We start from the raw sequence: 21031 nt of genomic DNA, 5'->3' as shown, positions 1-21031 counted from the left end.
AGAATTCAGATCTAGATCCCATTGCACTGTGCCGGAAAGGCATGAGGTAGAAAGGTAAGCTCACCACTCATTGTACAGTAATGTCAGGGCCTTGTTCTCTGTTGCTTGGCTTCTCTTTAGATTTTGCAGGGCTAAGACGTGATTTGGAGAGTGGGTTTGTTTTTAGAAAGAGAATCGTGGTAGAATCTTGCAAACATATACGCTAGCTTTTAGGAATACAACATATTGTTCTGGGGACATCTGCAAAAAATGTGGCAAAAGGCTGATATCAAACATAAGGCTTGAATCTCCTTAAATTTCAACTGTTCCGAACGTTGGGAGTTCAAGAATCTCTTGTCAAGGTTTTTGAGTGCATGGTCACTGTCCATAACAGCTTTTTAAAACCAAAGGTCAAGTGTCTAAGATCAGAAAATTCATAACGTGTTACATCCTACATATATATGTATATACCCACATATATATACATGTTGCTTTCTGTTTTTCATATGTTTAGGAGATGTACCTTTTATCTTTTGTCTTCAGTTGTGAGGTTTAGAAGCCTACTGACTTGGAGGGCTGAGATTTAAAACCCAAGATGCTAAAAGGCTTGAGAGGAAAACCTGTGACAGTTGGCAACACTGGTCTAGTGTTGTGTTTCCCAAAGTGCAGTGAAAGCAGGAATCTGAGTAATTCACAGTTATTGCCTCTTATATCTCGACTTTTCTTTTGTGGTTCAAAAGAAGTAAAATAAAAAGAATTCACTTGATATTAAATAGTAGTAAGTGGGAGCAAGTACTGTATTTTAATGTTTGTCAGAATTCTTTATAATTTTATTTATAATAAAATTTATTTATAATTCTTTATAATTTTCTTTAAAAAAAAACAACCTTAATATAGCTTTGTGCTATATTTCAGTTGATTCTGTAAAACAGCTTATTCTATATATTTTTTTATATTAATATTCAGACCTGTTTGGTGGCATTTAGTCTATTTCTGTTTCTTTCCTGGGAGTGAGCTGCATGAAGTATTGGACTTTGATATAAACTCTTGCTTTTCCTGGGTCTTGTTTTTCTAGTTATGTTTTAAATATGCATATTATTGTAATGAGAAAGCTACCAAAATATCTCTAGTTCTCAAGAGCTAAGCCCTGTTCTCCCAGCTTCTCCACCCTGCCTTCCCAATAATACTCCTAGGTGTTGTCACTGAAACCTCACAGCTCAACTGGAACTAAGCAAGAAGTGACCCTTTCTGTAAGCTGTTGAAAGAAGAGGTTTTATTGCATTTGTCATACAAGTAGCCGAACTATCATTGTTCTCAGAGGGCTGTAACAGCATGCTGAGTAGGATCAAGGGGAAAACTGCAGTATCCTTGTTTCTGAATGAATCAGCTGGTCTGATTCAGAGCTAGGTCTTGTAATGTTTCAGGGTTTCTGCACTGCAGCATGTTGTTGATATTTTTGGTAGAATAAGGCCCTTTTCCACCAGAATGATTACAATAGTGCTTTTATCTAGAAAGTAAAAAGTATTATGCCTTTCAGTTCTCTAAATTAATTTAATGCTATAGAAACCTCAAATATGAAAAATTTGCTTGGTGCCGTTATGCCTTCTGAATCCTCAATGAAGTTACAATCTCTAGGTTTTCGTTGTTGGGTTGGTTTTTTTTTCTGCTTTCTCAGTTCCTTTTTTGAACAATGTCTGTCCTCCCACACAGCTTTGCTGGAGAAGTGAAAACAAGATTATATCTTCTTACTTTCCGAGCTTTTCCTTTTCTGTGCCCAGGGCAGAGATGCCTTCTGTTTTCTGGGGGCTCAGGCCCCACATTTGGTGAAGTTACTGTGCCTTAGGTTAATGTATACCTAGTAGTCTTACATGATCCCTTGGACTCCAAAAGACATAAATTGATACAACTTGGCTGGTAATGAATTGGAACTTAACATGATGTGCCTTACTTCGTACTTGCCACTGACTCAGATTGGATCTTTGTGTTCAACACTTTTTTTTTTTTTTTTTTTTTTTTTTTTTTTTCTGGGTTGATTGATATAGAGACAAACTGCTGCAAGAAGACTAACTGGGTTGCATCAACTGTGCTTAGGTCACTTTTTCCAACGTTTTAGAGGTGTTTGGTCTCTAACATTTTACATCTCAACAGCTCTCACAGCTGTACATGACACACTAAGACTGCAGCTAGGTTCAAAATCTATTTTGCTCAGGAACTGTAAACTGATTCATCTGTCCAGTATGTTTAATGACTGCTGGTTACCTCTTCCAACCCTGCAGTTCCTAACTACAGAGCTCTGTGATGGCATGATGGACTGGCCATGTTATTCCTGTTAGAGGATTTCCTTCTTGTGAAGGGCTTGTTTTTACCAGAGTATCCTGGCTTCTGCTAGAATTGTTTCTTTTTCAAATGTGCTTTACACAGAGGAGAAAAATGTTTTTCCCCACTTGACAATTGATGGTTTGTTACTTCCTTAACTCTGAGCTGTTCACATAGATATTACCTTGCTGACAAAGTGAAAGCAATTTAGTAATCATTTTCAAGAGAAAATCAACTCCATTAGAGTTCAGTTGCCTTTGTTCTAGAGATTAAAATGCAGACACTACTTGATTCATATATGAATTGTTTTGATAGTTTCATTATTTTTCTTCAGTCAAGTTTATTAAAATGCATTTGACCACCTCCCTCACATACTTAGATTAGCACAGCCTGTGTAAGGAGAGATTGGTCTCCCTGCATCAGTTGCTGACACAGTGATGTCTGCCTTTGGTTTCCATTATTACTCACTGGCCAAAGTACAGCAGTCGTTCACAGGCTGACTTGAAAACAGCGCTGATGTACCTGTCAAATTTCACCTAAATGTTAGGTAAACATAGAAAAAAAATATGTTAAAAAAGAAAATGGCTGCTTTGAATGCTGTTTGAATGATATTACTTCTAATTACCTCTTTCCCTTCACTTCTAAATACTCATTTATTTATTTTTTTCATAGACTGTCATTGAGGTCAAAGGTTGTCTTCACATTGCACTTAGACTGTCAGTCTTTAACCTTCCTGTTTTCTCATTCTTTATGTTCCTGGTGTTATCCAGATCTTCCCTCCTATTTTCATTTTCTGCGCTCCAGTCCTAACCGCTTTGTTACGCAACCGCTTTGTTACGCAACCAAGCGTTTGTTAGCTATTTGCAGCTCCAGACACTTTAGGACTGATTTCTTTGCTACAGTTTGAGAATGCTTTATGCACCATGTTTGTGATAGAATATGAACTGTACAAAATCCTTGATTTGTATGTATGCTCATAAGGAGAACCAGGTTAATCCAAATTGTACTATTATAGACCTCCTTTGCCTTTCACATCATGCTGGAATCTGAAGTATTTTCCATTATGGTTTGTCTTCTTCCCTTCATTTTTCCTGACTCATCTACTGATGTCATAAATGACTGTTTGTGTCACTGCAATTTGCTCCCATGGAAATGACTCCTGAACACATGCACGTGGCATCCAACTCCTCGCTCTTCACTTCTTACATAATTCAGGAGCTGTCAGAGCTCTACCCCAATGTGCCCATCTGTCTATTTTCTCAAAGTTAATGAGCCTTTTTCTTCTAGCTTCAGGCATATTACACACCCTGACTCATTCATAGATGATGTCTATTAAAATTGTCAAATGCTTTAAAAATTAAATGATTTCCCTAAATAAAGAGCCTGCTTCTAATGTCATTGAAGATGTTTCAACACAATTGGCCTATTTTCTAGTACAAGTCAAGAGTGACTGTACTGAAGTCTATCTGACACGGGAGTTGATACGGCCTTCTTGTCTAATTGAAAATGTTTGTGATTCACTTCGGTGTAAGAGCTCAGAATCTGCCCCTGACTTAGACCATGAGCAGTAGCACAATGAAGAACTTGCCTGTTAATAGGGAATAAGGCATACAGATTCAAGTGGCCACTCATGGCAGGAATCAGTCAGTGTAGAAAATAGTTGGTTGTTTGCTTTTAGAGCAGGAGAATGTACAGAAAAACACTTGGTGTTAACATTTCTTAAAAAGATGAAAGGGAATTAAGGGAGGGAAAAAATACAGTCACTAATGGAGTTGCTACATCAGTCTAATTACAAGTGAGTTACGAGTATGAAATAGTAGGACATTAACTGGTTAGAATAACAATAAGCAAAATAGGAAAAAGCTTGAATTTATATCATTGTATTAAGCAAATCAGTAGCAAATGTAGTAAATGCAGGAGTGTTTTTTTTCCCCAGCACAATTTGGAAGAAAAAAAAAAAAAGATTTTTAATAGTTGGATTTTTTTTTCTTGTATTAGTAAACATAAACCTGATCAAACATTTTGATTTCTGACCACTTTTTATTTCCCTCAGCTGAAAGGAAAGAACCTGGAAAATAAGAAACTAAAAGATACTGTTTTAAAAATCAAACTAATAAAACTTTTAGAGGTCTAGCAAATGGGATTTAATCAAAAAGCCATTCTGTTAAAAGAAATAATAATAATGCAAAAGTATTATATTGACTCTATTCAGTGTTGACAAAGGAAAGCAGGCTTACAAGACAACTGCATACATGTGTCAGGATGTACCTGATCAGGGAGAAAAAGAAGGGAGAATGTAAAATGTGTGAAACGTGGGGTTTGGGATCTTGGATTTAGAGAGGAAAGCTGGTCTGAGTGAGAAGAGCTGAGGGCCAATTTGGGCTGCATCTGTGGGTCGGCCTCCTTGGAGCTAGTCTGGTTAAGTGACAGTGGGAGAGCAGGGCTGCAGGGGACAGCCCTGGGGGACAACCCTAGCTGCCACCCTGTGGTCCTGCAGGTGGGGGTGGAGTGGCACAAAAGCTGATGGACAGCACCAGGGCAAGAGGTTTAACAGTGTAGGTGTGAGGAAGAGAGGGTGAAAGCAAATTGCCACACCAATTTGAGCTAATCATTTAGGTACTAAAGGCCATTTAGATGATTGATGTAGCTGAAGAAGGTAATGTACTTTAGTGCAAGCACAGAACTTACCAGGAAAGGCAGAAGAATACTTGGAATTCAGAAGTATTATGAGAGGTGTTGCTGAGATATTACAGCCCTGCTTGTACCAGTAAAGTCTCTTTTCTTCGAAACAAGAGTTGTGGCTGTGATTCTGCCTCAGTGGAGCCTGAGAAAGAAATACAATGGAGACACAGAACAGTGGTGATGGTTGGTCCCACTTCACTGGAGGCACCATGTGTTGTCTCCTTGTACACTGGCCAGGTAAAAAGCTAAGCCTTTTAATCTTTCATCTAAGATTACTCTTTTGTCTAGCTCTACCCACGTAAGAGTTCAGCCCAACCACAATCCCTTTGTCCAGCCTCTGAGCTTGGTGTCTGCCGGGCTGATTCCCTCTCCCAGCTGCTGTTACATAGCAGTTTTTTCTCCTCCTTAAATGTGCTCTCCCAGAGGCACGATCAACATCACTCATGGATTGGCTCTGGCCAGTGGTGGGTCCCTTCTGGAGCTGGCTGAGACTGGCTCTGATCTGACATGGAGCAGCTGCTTGGCTCTGCTCACAAGGTCACCCCTGTAGGCCCTCCTGCAACCAAAACCTTGCCAACTAAGCCCCAAACATGGATGGTGCAACCCATCCATGTATGTCCTGCTGCCTGGAGCTGGTTAACAGGCAGGATGCTCCTGCCCATGAACACTCACTGCTGAAGGCTATTCCATAGCATTGTTCCTGTTTGAATCATCTTTCTTGAAAATAGAGGATTAGGCAATAAAAATGACAGTATTATGACTTAACAGTGACCTGTGCCAATGGCATTAATTCTGGCTTATCTTTACAAGAAATCTAGAATTCTCTTGCTTGGTGTGTATATATCAGATTATATTTTTCTGTTCCATGGCCCTTTTGCACTGACATGTGGCTCAGAGACTGTAGTAACTCTTCTCCTTGTTCCTACTGATAAAATCCTAGTTTATATCCAAATTCTGTTAGTTATTGTTTGTATTATCACATTTCATTGTTAGTTATGTGATTGGTTCAGTCTTCAAGTTACCCAGCCTCTCATATGGGATGTTTCAGCCCAATGTAAGTGATACTTTCCAGTTTTGAATCATTGGAACATTTAATTCTCAAAATAAATGTTTTGTTCTGGTCTTGTTAGAGAAAAAAAAAATCAGAATGAAATGGCTATCAAGATCAAGCCTTGCCAATCTCAGCAAGCAACTTCCTTCCAAGTAAGGGTTTAGTTTTTCAAGCTAATCCATTTTCATCTCTATGGCAGTTTTTGAGTTGTGATGTTAGCCTTTTTCTGTTGAGTTTACCTAGTGATTTCCCTGATGACACCATATCAAATGGTTTAATGAAGTCCATGTAAATTAGATCTAATGCTTTTTTCTTTTTTTTTCTTTTTTCTTTTTTCTTTTTTCTTTTTTCTTTTTTCTTTTTTCTTTTTTCTTTTTTCTTTTTTCTTTTTTCTTTTTTCTTTTTTCTTTTTTCTTTTTTCTTTTCTTTCTTCTTTCTTCTTTCTTCTTTCTTCTTTCTTCTTTCTTCTTTCTTCTTTCTTCTTTCTTCTTTCTTCTTTCTTCTTTCTTCTTTCTTCTTTCTTCTTTCTTTTCTTTTTTTCTTTTTTTCTTTTTTTCTTTTTTTCTTTTTTTCTTTTTTTCTTTTTTTCTTTTTTTCTTTTTTTTCTTTTTTCTTTTTTCTTTCCTAGAAAACAGGATATTAAAGAACAAACAAAATCCCAAGATGTCATGTCAGACCATTATGGAGTACATCTGGGAGACTCATGTTGCATTTTATAGCACTTTCCATGTATCTTCCTGTCTTTAATTTTCCTTTTGAATCTGTTATGTTCTGAATCTGATCTTTTCAGGTCAAACTAAGAGGTTTATAATTGCATGGATGGTTTTCTATCTCTAAATGAAGGCATCATTCAGACCAGTTCTTTTAGCTATTTCTGTCTGATGCTGTTCTTTGCCTTTTTTTTTATATGTGTCATTAAGTTATCCTTTCTACCTACCTTAGGGTTTCCCTTAGTACTTGTTTACCAAAATACATAGTTATGGTATATTTAGATCAGAGAAGTGCTGTCTTTCTGAAGTTTTCTGAAGTTGTACTTTGTCGTCCCCTTTCAGGTCCATATGGATCGGTTCTCCAGGAAAAAAAAAAAAAAAAAAAAGGAAAAAGATTGTATTTCTGTATTTCTGCAGTGTTCTTTGGGTGGTTTGTGTGTGTGTGGTTGCTTGTTTCTGTTTTCTTGTGGTTTTGTTGGTTTTGCTTTTGTTTTTGAGGAATTATTTAACTTTTTATCAGTGTTTTTCCTCTAACATTCCTAGGATCTAATGTATTCCTTGTATTTTAAATAGCCACATGAAAGCCCATAAAACCTGAATAAAAGGAAAAATACATCTGACAGATCATGGGCCTTCTCTGCTGGGGAAGGCAACAGAACATCTCCATAGGACTTTAAAATAAATAAATAAATAAATAAATAAATAAATAAATAAATAAATAAAGTGCAGTAGTGGAACCAGAGCTAGCTTTTATTTTCCATCTACTTCTCTAAGGGTGAATATGAACCTCAGATAAGATTAACATGTTTGAAATGAGACCCAGGCTCCAGTTAGTGCTTGAGGAATGAGGCATGTTCACATCCAGCAACAGGCACAAGAGGAAGCTGTCTCTGAGTCCCACCACATGGAAGACACGAGTTTTGATAAGAGGCCTGTATGTCACAGAGAGCTAGGTTTGAATCACTGCCAGCATCAGCCATAAAGAGGTATCCTCTGGCTATTTCTGCTATGAATAGCAACGTTTGCTACATAGATGTTCTTACTTCAGTTGTTGTTATGTACAGGATACATATCTGTCAAGTAGCTCATCAACCTTTCAATAAATCCTTCTCTAACATTGTACAGATAAATGAAAACGCTTGATTACACTGTTATAGTAAATGCCCTGAGCAGTTTTCCAGTTTGTTAGGACATCATTTGCTGTATATGTCTTTTGCCTTGCTTATCTGATACTGTGATTTCTTAAAGAACTGCAAGCAGCACTGACAACAGGGAGAGGTGTTCAGTATGAGTAGTGCACCACTGAATAAGGTAGGAGACCTCTGTTGAACTTTTTACAATTTAAAATAAATACCTCTCAGAGCTTTGCATTTGAGAGTTCTGCAGGTTCGTGCACTTTTTGGGAAAATCAGTTGAAGGAAGAAGGGATTTCAGCCGTGTGAAGCCCCCTGATGAACAGCAATGTCTTGCTGACTTGCCAGGCTGCACATGGGCACAACAGCTGAAGCTGTATGAGCCCAAGTTTCATGTCCAAAAGCAAATGGGAGATTCTCCCTAGATCATGAACAGCATGTGGTGCAGGGTGTGCCTCAGGTCATTGCATGATAAATCCCGGTTTCTTCATTAGATGACTGGTGCTACAAAACTGTCATGATTTCAGAAAGCACAAAAATTTGGAGTGAAAAGAAAGCTATAAATGCAACATCAAACAATTTCTTGCTCGATTAAGAAATCTGTCTTATTAAGTAATAGATGAGTCATCACTATTCTCCTACAAATGGGTATGTTTTATTTAATGGTGTGTGTTTGTTCATGACATGACTCATGATCTGGCCTTGTGAATACTCATGCTCTTCCTTTCCAGACTGACTGCTGCTCTCTACTGCTATTGCAAAATACACAATAACTTAAGGTTGTCGGTTTCATTTTTACTGAGTACAAGATTCCTTCAAAAATATCATTTCAAAATAAATCACTTCACAATCTTTTTTTTGTTTGTTTGTTTGTTTGTTTTTGTGTTTTGTGTTTTTGTTTGTTTGTTTGTTTGTTTTTAAGAAATATACATGCTTGTATATATTTAAGTGTATATTGCTGTATGTATGTACATACAGGTAACTATTGCCTTGTGTAAAGTAGCTTAGAATTATGAATATATTTAACCACACATGGGGATAGAGTGCTGTGCTACAAAAACTGCTTAAAAGAGTGGGGTCTTTTATTTTTTAAATTGGTCTGGTTTTAAAACAGCAAAAGATTAGCTAGTCATATTGCCTACAGAAAGCCAAAATGCAGGGGGGTTGTTGTGCTTTTATTATTATTATTATTATATTTATTTCAGGTCAAACATTAAAAACGCTCATTTCCAGACTTCATGTTGTTAGCAAAGAGCTGTCATGCAAAGCTTTTTAAAAGAGGAGAGGAAAAAAAAAAAGATTTTATTGTGGAACCAGCATAGAAAGCAACAGTACTTTATGACAGCAACCCTGAAAAGCTGGAGGTAAATAAAACTATCTCCAGAGATTTTCCACCAACGTTACCTTTGAAGTTTACCGCATTGTCCATATGAGTTAAAAAGGGACAGAGAGTGTTACTACAGTAGTGAGAGAAGGGGTGGGTGGTCTCTGGAACCATCAGAGCTGCCTGGGGCTTCTGCAGACTTAAATCTTCCTGTGCCATGGAGCAAATACAGTCTGGGGCTGTTCACATGCAATGCTTATAGTAACAGTTGACCTTTCAGTGCTGGGATTGAATGCTTTCAGTCATTTATCTGTAAGAAGGAGGCAAAATCCAAATTTTAATTCAAGGTTAAATCCATACACAGTGGCAGGTAAACATCCCACCCAAAAATATGCCTACACAGAAGATTGAGGGATATTCATTTGATACAAAGATGAATTTCAACCTTTGGGGACATTTATTTAATAACAACAACAACAACAAGGGAGTGTGTGGGGGGAAGGAGTTCTATATTATATCTACATGTAGAAAATGTGAATAACTACAGTATAGTCATTTTTTTAAGCTACGACAGTATGCAATGAGAGTTAGTTTTATTCTGTTGCAGTCTTTCTTCATGTCTGAGCCAAGATAGCAAACTCATCATTACAGGGAGTGGCAGAGTATCTACATCTTCTTGTGGAGCTATCAGGTACTCTTCTACCAAGGGAAAATAAAAAATAAGGATGCTAGTCTTACTGTCAAAGGGTAGATTAAGTTGTCTTCTGTGTGCTTGTATTTTTTTGAAGTGTCTTGAAAAGTAACGAATAACTTCCTAACTCAGTGTGAGGAAAGGTACAGAGAAATAAATAATGCTATTTGGTCTTGGACAGAATGGTAGTGATTCGATATTATGACCCTAAAAATATAATTACTTGAACTTGCATCTAGGAAAATCTATTTTCCTCTTACTGTCAAATATATATATATATTCTTTTTTAGTTTGGAAGTAATTGAAAAGTTATTTTCTCTGTTGGGATTAAAAAAACAGTGGTAAAAAACTATGTTTGAGGAAATTTCCCTAAGGTTTTGTTACTGTTTTGTTTTTGTTATTTTATTTTATTTTATTTATTATTATTATTATTATTTTTTACACTGATTTATCCCGCACAACCTACTGGGAAAAATTCCAGAATTTCTTGCAAAACTGCGAAGGGTGTATCATATATTTCTTTGGAACGAAAGTCCATATGCTAATCAGAGTGCTAGTAATATGGTCCCCAGTTCAATAGTGGCTCTGGGAAGTATTTAAATACTTAAAAATAGGCATGAGCACTACTTTGGACTTCATCTTCAGTTCATTTTGAAGTGGGTATCTGCAGAATAATCATTAGGTTTTGATTTTCTTGCTGCACTCTCAGAAATAGTTACGAGGTTTTGTGCTGCTACAAAAAGGAGTAAGGTTAGTTGCAAATGCCTAACATACAGAATTCTGTTCAAATGAAAATGAATTTAGCATTGCTTAAAAAAAAAAAAAAGAAAAGGTAAGTATGCAAATAGTAGGAAATACGGAATTAAGGGTGAAGAACGAAGTCTTAAATTTGCTTTCTTGAGCCTAAGCCGTGCAACCTGCTATACCATTTTAATTATTTGCCATTTTGTATAGGACTTCATAGAGCTATAACAATTTCTATCAGCTGACTGTCTGGCTCAGATAGCTGTGAACTACCTGCGACTGTTTTCCTGTCAAAAACTGTGGTACTTGCAGCTCAATTTAATCAACTTCAGTTTTATTTTTAACCTTGTCGAGATCTACCATCAACACCAAGGCTGAAGAAAAACTTTTAGTTTAGAAACATGTTTGATCTTGAACAATTTGTGGACTTTCATCTATTTACCAATGAAACATGAATGAGGCTCAGAGAAGTATATATTGCTATAGTGTGAGGAGAAAATAAAAATCTCTTTTGCTCACATATGGTCTTTTTGCCATTGATAACCCCCTGAACAATGCTTATTTTTCCTTGTCGGGAGAAAACTGGTAAAAGTCATCACTTTTGATCATGAAGTACTTCTCTTTTTTACCACAATGCTACCTATGAATCAACATATTATTCTCCTCTCCGAGTCTTCATGAGACTGCTGGTTCTTTTTTTTTAGGCTAAATATTTAATTTCCTACCTGATTTCAAATATATTTTGTTAACAATCGAGCTAGGAGTCCCAGAGAATTGGAGTATATATGATATATGGTTGCTGAGGAGCTCCATGGTCTGTCCAGACAAGGCAGGATGTTGGCTGGAGGCTGTTGAACGCCTCAAGTTTCTCAGCAGACAGCTGATTTTCTTCAGGGAAAAAAAAAAAAAAGAAAAAAAAAAGAGCTTGGAAGGGTAAAACAGCTAAAGATGAATGCTTTTAATTCAAAGAAAAAGAATCATTTTTATTCCAACAAAGTTAGATTTTGTTTTCTATTTCTTCCTTTCAGTGACAGAGTAATAGTGGTAAACACTCCCAAAGGTGAGTGAACCCCCCAGTTCCCTACCACTACAGACTTAGGAGCTGCCATAGCATTTGTTTCCTTTTGATTTAACTTTCTGGGGTATCTGAAAGCTTCAGCATATCCAACTCTTGTTTTGAATAATTCATGTCTTTTTGATAGTAGGGAAACAAAAATGTTGTTTTTGTTGTTGGTGGTTTTTTGTTTGTTTGTTTGGTTTTTTAGCTTCATTTGATTCTAAACTGGATTTAAAGACTGAAAGAAAGAAAAATCTGCCCCAATTAATCGTTACTCACCTCTATCAAACTGCAAGAGAAGAACAAATGAGAATTCAGCTTAGATCAATATTTAAATTATTATCCTAGGACTGTCAGTAGTAGATTGAACTGAAATTGATGATTGACCACAAAATTTAGCATATGTGCTTTAAAGTTAGCTATTAAAAAAATCTGTGTTAGGCAGGTTTTATTTTAAAATTATGGAGATGTTCCTTAAATATATATAGAATTCATGAATAAAACGTGAATTATTTTTATACTACAGCAATGTGCTTAGAAGGTTGTAGCTGAAGGAATTAGTCATAAAGTTTTAACTTGTGGAGACTAAGGGATGCAATGAAAAAGAAAGTTAATGATTTGATTTCTAGCCAGAAACCTTGCTTAAAAAAAAAAATAAAAAATAAAAAAGTACCAATAAGGTGGTTAATTCTGAAGGTGGAGCCCAATCTTTAAAATTGCTGTAGTCAAATATCCATTATCACTAGTTAAAATGAATATAGGTTAAATACGTCATTTAAGGCTACTGAGAAAGATTTATTTATTTATTTATTTTAACCATTGTAGCCTTGGATAAAATCTATACTACTTTTGAAAACCCTCATTATCCTGATGTTCTCTCTGGGTATTCTGGCTACTAGAGAACTTGATATTATTCTGGGATGAATAACAATAATTCTGCAGCCAGAAAAACTGAAAATGAAACAATAAATAAAGGCAACATAGAAAAAAGGGGGATCAATAAGACTTGATAGGGATATGGATGCTAGTAGAAAGTTTTTCTTGAAAATAAGCTAAGACTTACAATTCACCTGTTCTCCATTTAATGTTTTTCTTTCTGTTTATGGCAAGGTAAGAGGTGAAGATCTGACACTTTTTATGCTAGACCTGATGATGGCTCAGTTTAGGGAAAGTCACAGTGAGAGGTGATATTGCTCTGGTTCGAGAAATTGTTTCTGCCATTGAAAGCATGATTCTTTCTTCCTCCATTTCTTAAGGAGGGGTGACCTGGTTGCACCCAGGGGTGGCTGTCAGGGGGAGCAAGGGCTGGCACCCCATTTCTGAGTACTGACGGGGACAAGGTGACATACAGAGCAGAGTCAGTCTTCGATTCACGTCAGCTGGAAATATGGTGACTATAGGATAAGGCTAGTGTCATTGCTTCTTTTCTACACCTCTTCTACATATGTATAGATTATTCCAGGTATTGCACATCAGATAGTATAAGTGCACCTGGAAATATGCTTTTTTAGGTGTCTTCATGATTTTCTCCTAGTTTGCTAATTCTGTATTGGCACAAAAAATAGTAATGATTCTTTTCATGAATCCCTCCAAATAATAGGTGAATGGATCAACTTTTAAAAGAATTCATAATTCATTTTAATAGAAAAGATGAAATTTGGATTCTAAGATTCATTTTTATCGTTATACCCCTAATTCCAAAAATTTAGGTTCTGAATATCAAAGCATTTTATTCTTGCATGTAAAACGTGTACATTTTTAACTACTGAGAGGAGTGTGCATGTGGGGGAGGATTATTGAAAAATCTTAATTTTTGGAAAAAGCAGTTTTCTTGCTGAGAAGTTAGTGTGTACTGGATTTGCAGAACTCACTTTGTGTAGAAAGCATTTCGCTAAAGGTCTGTCTCTGTGTGTATTTGATAAGCTGCTTGTTTAGAACAAACAAATGAGTTTTGAAGTCTCCCTTTCTTATCTTTATCTTCCTGATAAAGAACAGGTATTCTCCTGAGAATATTAATTCAAAGTAAAATCTATTTGGTGACTACTATATTTTTTGAACTCCATCCTGCTGGCACATTAGTAGCCAAATAGTATACGTTTTATTTTTAACAATATAACTGATGATTAAGTAAATGATGATTCTGCCTAATGATTTTTAACTCCTTACTACCTATATATGAAACTCTTGCTGTGATGTAGCATCACTAATGAAAGAAAGCATTATTGAGAATACATTTGTGAAATACATGAGAGACTGACCTTTCAGATTTCAGCCCTGAGCATTTATAACATTAGACATTTTTAATTCAGGAATCTGATCTTACATAGATTTAAGGCATTTCCCTGCCTATGCTTTTTTGCCAGCCGCCACTAACACTTGCCAGGAGCATCGAGCTCATTCACACCAGTGAGAGCTGTGACAGTGCTGCCTTCTCCAAAACTTCTTACCCAGGAAGAAGTGAGACCAAAGCTCAGTGTCCCACTGTCCTGACCATATCATCAAGTTTGGTCATGAACTTTCTGCTTGTCCTGCGAAAATACTAATGTGACATGATTGGGAGTGTCCAAGAATCACAGAGCCAAAGAGAGTTTTTGGAGTCCCAGAAATTCCCACTGATTTTACTAGGGGTGGCCCACACAGTGAAACGCAGGTGCCACAAAGCTGCCAGTTACTCCTTTGCTGCAGAAAGACGATTTGGGAAAACAGGGTGTTTTGTTCAGAATTTTAAAGTGAGAGCTGGGTTATGAAAAAAAAATACTCATGGATTTTGAAGCTTTCTGGAGACTAATTTTTAGATTAAAGAAGTTGGAAAAAGAAATGGTCCAGTGACTACTTGCTAATTCATCTGCATGTGCAGCTGCAAAATTATTTTCTGTGCACATAGTGCAAAACTTCTTCCTAAATATGAGGTTTAGAGACCCTTCGGGAGTAATTAACTATAATGCTGAAGCAAATCTGGGTTCGTTGTACACACTGCTCATTTGAGAAATGTTTTTCTGCATAAAGCCCATTAGTAAGTTTCCAAAACCTCCATGAATGTTAAGCATTTTATTATAGGACTCTAAGCGCTTCTTATTTTACATAAAAACTAATGTAATCCCATAAATTACATTTAGCTTTTGATCCCTGAATAGCAAACTGCTGTCTCACATGTCTATAAAATAATGTATTCAAGAGCTAAAATCTGCCTTTTATTTATTTATTAAGCAGTGATACAATAGCTCTTTCGCTATGGGCTACACAAAAAGTTGAGAGAAATGAAATTACATGTTTTATTCTACTTACTGATCTTCTTCCATTCAGTGTATGTTTTCTTGTTGTACTAGCAGCTCTTCTGTGCTTTTAGTCCTATTCTGTGCACTACACAGTTCTTCCCGTTGTTAGGATCCTGCTTCTGATGTGGTGGAAATGAATAACAAAGCTGTTTTTTTTCATCATTTTTACAGTATTAGCAGTTGAAACAATTGTTTTCCTGAGGATATGATTTAACCAGGGCTGGGGATAAATCCCCTCAATGTTAGTGGCTGTAAAGTATTTACCTGCTATTAAGAATATGTTTAATTTGCTGAATTAGGTCAATGGATGAGGCTAATGGACTCCTTCAGAGGCAGCAGTGTGATGCTTACTGGCTTGTATTACACAGGCGGTCAGCAGAGATCATCTGACTTGCCTTTTCTGTCAACTAACTTGTGAAGAAGCAAAAATCATGTGAGATACTTGGAGGAAATCTATCCTGCAGCCTGACAAAGTAGCTGATACTTTCCTGCTGGGCAGTATTCCTGCTGGGCAGGCTGGTGGGACTCTGTTTGCCAGTGATCAGCACAGCAGCACGGGAAAGAAGAGCAGAAATATCTGCTCAGCTCTTATGAAAGTTTGTCTTTTTTCTTCCATGCATTTATGTTATCTGCTTATTTGGAGAGATTGACAACATAGCATTGTATACTGTTACCTGATATTCGTTGGGTCTTATATACCATTTATTTCAAAGTAAAATACTAACTATGTTTTTTATTATTATGTCAGTTAATCACTTATATCTGAGTGTTTTTACAACACCTGTTATTTATCTCAAAATGAGCAAAATATATTTAAACATTTCCGTTTAAGGTGATGGTTTACGCAGTGCTTTGGCTGTGCTATCTGGATTGGTTGGAATTTCAAGCAATTACTATTTTACACAGCGGCAGAGTATCTGTGAAGTGGCTATCAATTGAAACATATTTTGCTCTTCATATTTGCCTTTGCAGGTTTCACAAAACATTTAATTAGTGATAATCAGCTTTTAACCAGCCAGAGCACACTGATGTGATTCTCTTCCTCTCTCCCTCATGATTGTAAGCATAGTCTGTACCCATAAGATAAGTTACTTGCAGTCTGTAGAACATCCTAGCCAGCAGGAAGAGAGAGAATAAGAATGTCACTTGCATGGGAATAAAAAAAAAGGTGTTTCGTACACTGCGATTTCAGTGAAGGATGCAATTTTTCTTTCCTTTTCAGAATGGTGGACCTGGAAATCTGCTGGAGATTGCGAAGTCTACTTTCCCTGAAGGTTGCTGGTCAGTGGTCACCTTCTGCTTCATACAAGGAAACTAGAAGAGCTCCACATTAACTTCTGTATGGTTTGTTTCACAATGGAAGATCAAATGATTTTCTGGCTCAGGTTTTGTGAAGTTCGACATCTAATTTGGACCCAAACTTTGGAAAAGGCATCATCTCTGAGGAAGAGTTAAGAGACAGATTAAGCAGTACCAGATGATGAGCACTTTAAGTAGCACTGGAATATTACTCAGCTTGACAACAGTGTCTGTTACACTGGATTTTAGTTTGCATGGTGGTCTCATGGCTTGGTCTTTAAGCAGCAATTTGACTCTGAATCAGAGTTTGCCTACATCTGATCCTCTTAATGCCTCTGAGAAGGGCGAAGTCTCTCGGATGTCGGTGAGAGAGAAGAACTGGCCGGCCCTCTTGATCTTGGTCATCATTCTGCTTACCATTGGGGGGAACATACTGGTAATTATGGCTGTGTCCTTGGAGAAGAAATTGCAGAACGCCACAAACTTCTTCCTGATGTCCTTGGCAGTGGCAGACATGCTGGTGGGTATCCTGGTCATGCCCGTGTCGCTCATTGCAGTCCTGTACGGTAAGTGGCTTCCCTCCTTTTTCAGCTGTATGCTTTCACAGGGCACCCCTGAGGCTGCAGCAATCTGCGTTGCCCAGTTTATCATGCATTGGTAGCTGTATCAGTGTAGACTTGGCCATGGATCTCTGATAAGGGTCAGGCTCTGCTGGGTGAGGGCAGGGCAGTGCCAGGAGCAGTGCTTGTTTCCTTGCTGCTGGAATAAACTGTGAACTGTATCAGTGTTGTTTTTTATTGCCAAGACCACCTTGAGAAGCTGCAGCACTGAGTCAGCTTTTTGCCTTCTCCATTGATCTGTCCCAAAATTAGCTAGCAACCAAGAGCTCCAGGGAAGGCTGTGTGTGTGGTCATAGCTGACCCAGCTCTAAGTCAGGTCAGTCTGTCCTTGAGCTTGAATCCCACTGGCATCAGTGGGATTTGAGCAATAACTTAGAAAGGAGTTTTGCACTGGTAGATTTGGCACTCAGATGTTCTTGGTATTTATTACCTGAGCTGAGCTTGCATTGTGCCTTACAGGGAGTCATTTTGCCTTTCTGTGCCTCAATTTTCCCCTAACCTGAGAACAACTTCCTTTGTTTTAAAACTGTGAGATATACATGTATACGTGTTCATTGTTGCTGTGTGACCCTTCCCTCCTGTATTAGGGTCAGTGCATTTGCTCTGCAGTGAGGCATTTTTCCTGCACTGTGTTAGAGCAACAGTGCCGTATAGGACCACTGTTAGAATTTCAGAAGAGTGAAACATCCACCACATCCAACTCTCTTATCTGTCTGAGACTCTGAATCCTAGGACTCCCTGCTTGTGTATATTACAAAGGGATATTGCATTTGTTTCTGTATCTGATCATCATGTTTGTATATACATGTATCAAGATAGTGTGTGTCCATTTAATATATAGCATTTAATCATTTTTGAAGTCTGTTTTCAGATTTTCTTTGAAAAGTATTGTAATATTGATATTTCTTGGAAATAAATAATGCTGTTTACTTACTGATTTGATTAGAAATTGGTTTACTGTCCTATAAAGTAAAAAGTAGGGATATTTATGTGACTTCTTCACTTGCCTAAATGATTAAATTGGACAGAGATTCATTTCTAAAACACATTGATCAAGCATACATTATTCCAAAGCTTATATAACTTGTCTACAGTGAGTTAAATCAATATGTGATTTAGATACAGACCTAGCCATTGAGTTCTTATGCATAAAGCCTTTTATTTTGGACTGTCAGAATAGTTCCATCTCTAAATCTTCTGCAAATTACAACACATGTGTTTTATTTTTAGCATTTTCCTCTGGTTCTCTGGAGCTTGAAAGATGGCATATAAATACTGAATTATTTGATTGACCTGCACTTGCATAAATTCTGGGTTACCCAGTGACTCTAAAAAGGCAAATTTATGGAAGTGATGCACATACGTACATACCTTCTGAGTCTTGGGAAACTAATGGAAATAGATTTTCTGTTGTTCCTCAAAAATTATTCCTTAAGGTCATTTAAAGGTATAAAGCATGCTACATATTTATAGGCAAGTAAATATCATTGACCTGAAGACGAATTGCAACTATTTCTTTTTTTTTCTTTTTTTTTTTTTTTTTTCCTACCAGAGCACTAATATTAGCTGGTGGTGGCCTAAACACTTCTCTGCAGGCATACCACACTAAGTAGACTTTTGCAAAGCTTTTATTTGGAAAAACTATGGAAATACTGTGAGAAACGAGAATAGCTGCTGTTACCTCAGAGGAGCCATGGACTGTCAGAACTGTGCTTGTCACTGGCAGCATTCCCTTGGGCTGCCTGGGTAGCCCTTGCTGGGCTACCACATTCAGGCTTTGCATGGGGAGGAGGAAAAGCTCCATTTTGGGAAAGTGCAGCATGGAAGTGAGCCTCCGGAAATCTTGTGAAACTTGTTAACCTCTGCAGATTGTCCACTTATTCCTGAGTCTGTCATAAGTTGTATCATTCCACCATTACATGTGCTGGTTGTGAGGACAAAATCTGTCTCTTGTGGAACACAGAGTTTCTTAACTTAGTCTCCTTGGAGTTATACCTTTTAGAAAGTTGGTCCTTCTTCTGCAAGCACTTTAGACACCACAGTGGCCAGGAGGATGTTGGGCTTTATCACACTTACAAAATGCTAGAGGTCAAGAAAAGTTATACAAATACTTTAATAGGTTTTGTATTGTTTACTGTGGTAGCACACAAACCAATACCAGTGATTAAGGGAGGGGACAGGAGAGGGGATATTCATACTTGAGCAGAATTCTTCTGAGAGTGTCTGGGGCTAAAGACATGTCTTCGAGGCGTAATTGTGAATGTTCAGTCATCTTTATTCTGTGTATTTTGACCTGTATATTCTCTACAGCCTATACACTGTGGCACCAGCCTCTTCAAAAGCTGCTGTATGGGGAAGTGTATGCAATAGATCTCTTCCAGATTTGGAGAAGTTACTTTTAATTTATGTAATCAGAAAGTAACCTTAAAAAATATATGTAATAAATAGACAAGTGATTAAGTTGCTTTTAAGTTTCCACATCAGCTCTCTGAATCCCAATGATAAATTCTAATTTGCAGAGTGGGTTCATTTCCTTAATTTTCATTTAATGAGATTAATGAAGTAGACTTCACTTGAAGCATAACCAGAAAATTGAATAGACACCATCCACAAAGATTTCTGGTTTTTAGTGTGTTTTTTGTTGTTGTATTTGTCTTTTTTTTTTTTTTTTTTTTTTTTTTTTTTTTAAGAAGTAAAAATCAAGTTGTCAGTTAATTTCAGATCCTTATTACAAAGAAAGTGATGGCAGGATACATTATTCTGGATTTTTCACCAATTAGTCTGTGCTCTGATATATTTATCAATTAGTCTTTCTTAAATGTCTTGGACTAATAGATGACTTGCTTTTGACAACTTGGAACATTTTCCATGGCATGTAATTCCTAAAGAATTAAACAAATTACTTTGTTAATTAATGAACATGCATCAGGAAGAGTAAATGAGAAATTAAAGCAGTGTTTAATCTCAATGGAGAAATTTCAGATGTAGCTAAAAATATTAGTGTGACCTGTGAGGGTATCAGCTATTCTGCTAGTAGTGGAACTTCTGACAACAAATGGAGACCTGCTCCTTAGGGTGTTTTAGCAAAAAGCAATGACAGGTTTGCATGATATGGAGTGGCTACGGGCAAGAAAAGGAAGGTCTGATCTTTCTCTTGCATTCCTTCATTACTTTTAGTAGACAACACCCATCGTCTCTTTGTATTGGCAATTACAGAAGGTATTAAACTTCGTTTGTTCTAATGAATCTAGACCAACAGGTTAACAGATGCTAACAAGTTGCCATTTTGACCAACAAATGGCTAGCACATTCATCTGAGACTTCAGGTTTCCAGGCTTCACTCTTCTCTCTCTTCTCTCTGAGAATAAAAAAACAAACAAACAAACAAACAAAAAACAAAAAAACAAAACAAACAAAAAAAAAAAACAGTGTAATCCTGGTGGCCCAACACAGTTTCCAGGAAGGCTGCTATTAGATGCAGCATCCATTAGCACCAACTGCTGGAGCAGCTCTACACCCAGATTATTATTATTATTGCTAATTATCATCATTGCTATGTGGTGACAGAGATGTGCTGAGCACTTGCAGCAGACTTCTCTGTGTATTCCCTCTGCAAATGGAAGGGAGCAGGGAAGCAGAACAGCTGTCAGTCAAACAGCTTGCTCTGCCATCTCATTTTGCCTGACCCTGTTCTGCCCTTTTGTGGTGGCACTTGCTATTAGCAGCAAACATCTTGCAGAGAGACCTGATCAGGTGAGACAAGGACAAGGTGTCGCTGAATAAGTTACTGGATGCAGTCAATATCTGAGAGGACAGACAGTGTACATGGAGTGCTTGTAATGCAAGTAGCCTTGGCAGAACCAGGGCATACCAAACACCTTGATGATACCTGTCATTTTCTGAAGATGCAGCATGGAGCAATGTGCTGATGCAAGAGCAGGGGACATCTGCACTGTGGTGGTTTTGTTGTTCTGTGTTTGTGTGTTTTTATTATTTTATTTTTTCTATTGATTTCTAGTAATAACTCTCAAGGTATGGGTTAGTATTTATTGCTGTCAACCAGCTACAGGTTTCCTTAATACCTTTAGTGTATTTTAGTGTATTCATAGCTGTGAGTTAAACTACTGCAGTTGTATGTATACACTAGTGA

At 37.2% G+C, this 21031-nt stretch overlaps 1 protein-coding gene across 2 annotated transcripts in view; it reads left to right on the top strand.

The window, feature by feature from the left end:
- Window positions 1-21031, top strand: part of HTR2C (5-hydroxytryptamine receptor 2C) — a 165537-nt gene that overhangs the window by 109718 nt on the left and 34788 nt on the right. For both annotated transcript variants that reach the window (XM_082771127.1, XM_082771128.1), the window contains exon 2: window positions 16185-16827. In XM_082771127.1, the coding sequence (XP_082627253.1) occupies window positions 16440-16827 (388 nt within the window). In that variant the 5' untranslated portion in view covers window positions 16185-16439. The remainder of the gene's footprint in view (window positions 1-16184; window positions 16828-21031) is intronic.

The sequence above is a fragment of the Aythya marila genome, assembly GCF_965140915.1.
Source record: "Aythya marila genome assembly, chromosome: 13".
In the NCBI taxonomy this organism is placed as follows: domain Eukaryota; kingdom Metazoa; phylum Chordata; class Aves; order Anseriformes; family Anatidae; genus Aythya; species Aythya marila.
The sequence above is the reverse complement of the archived record's forward strand: the minus strand, read 5'-3'. Positions and strand labels throughout refer to the sequence as shown.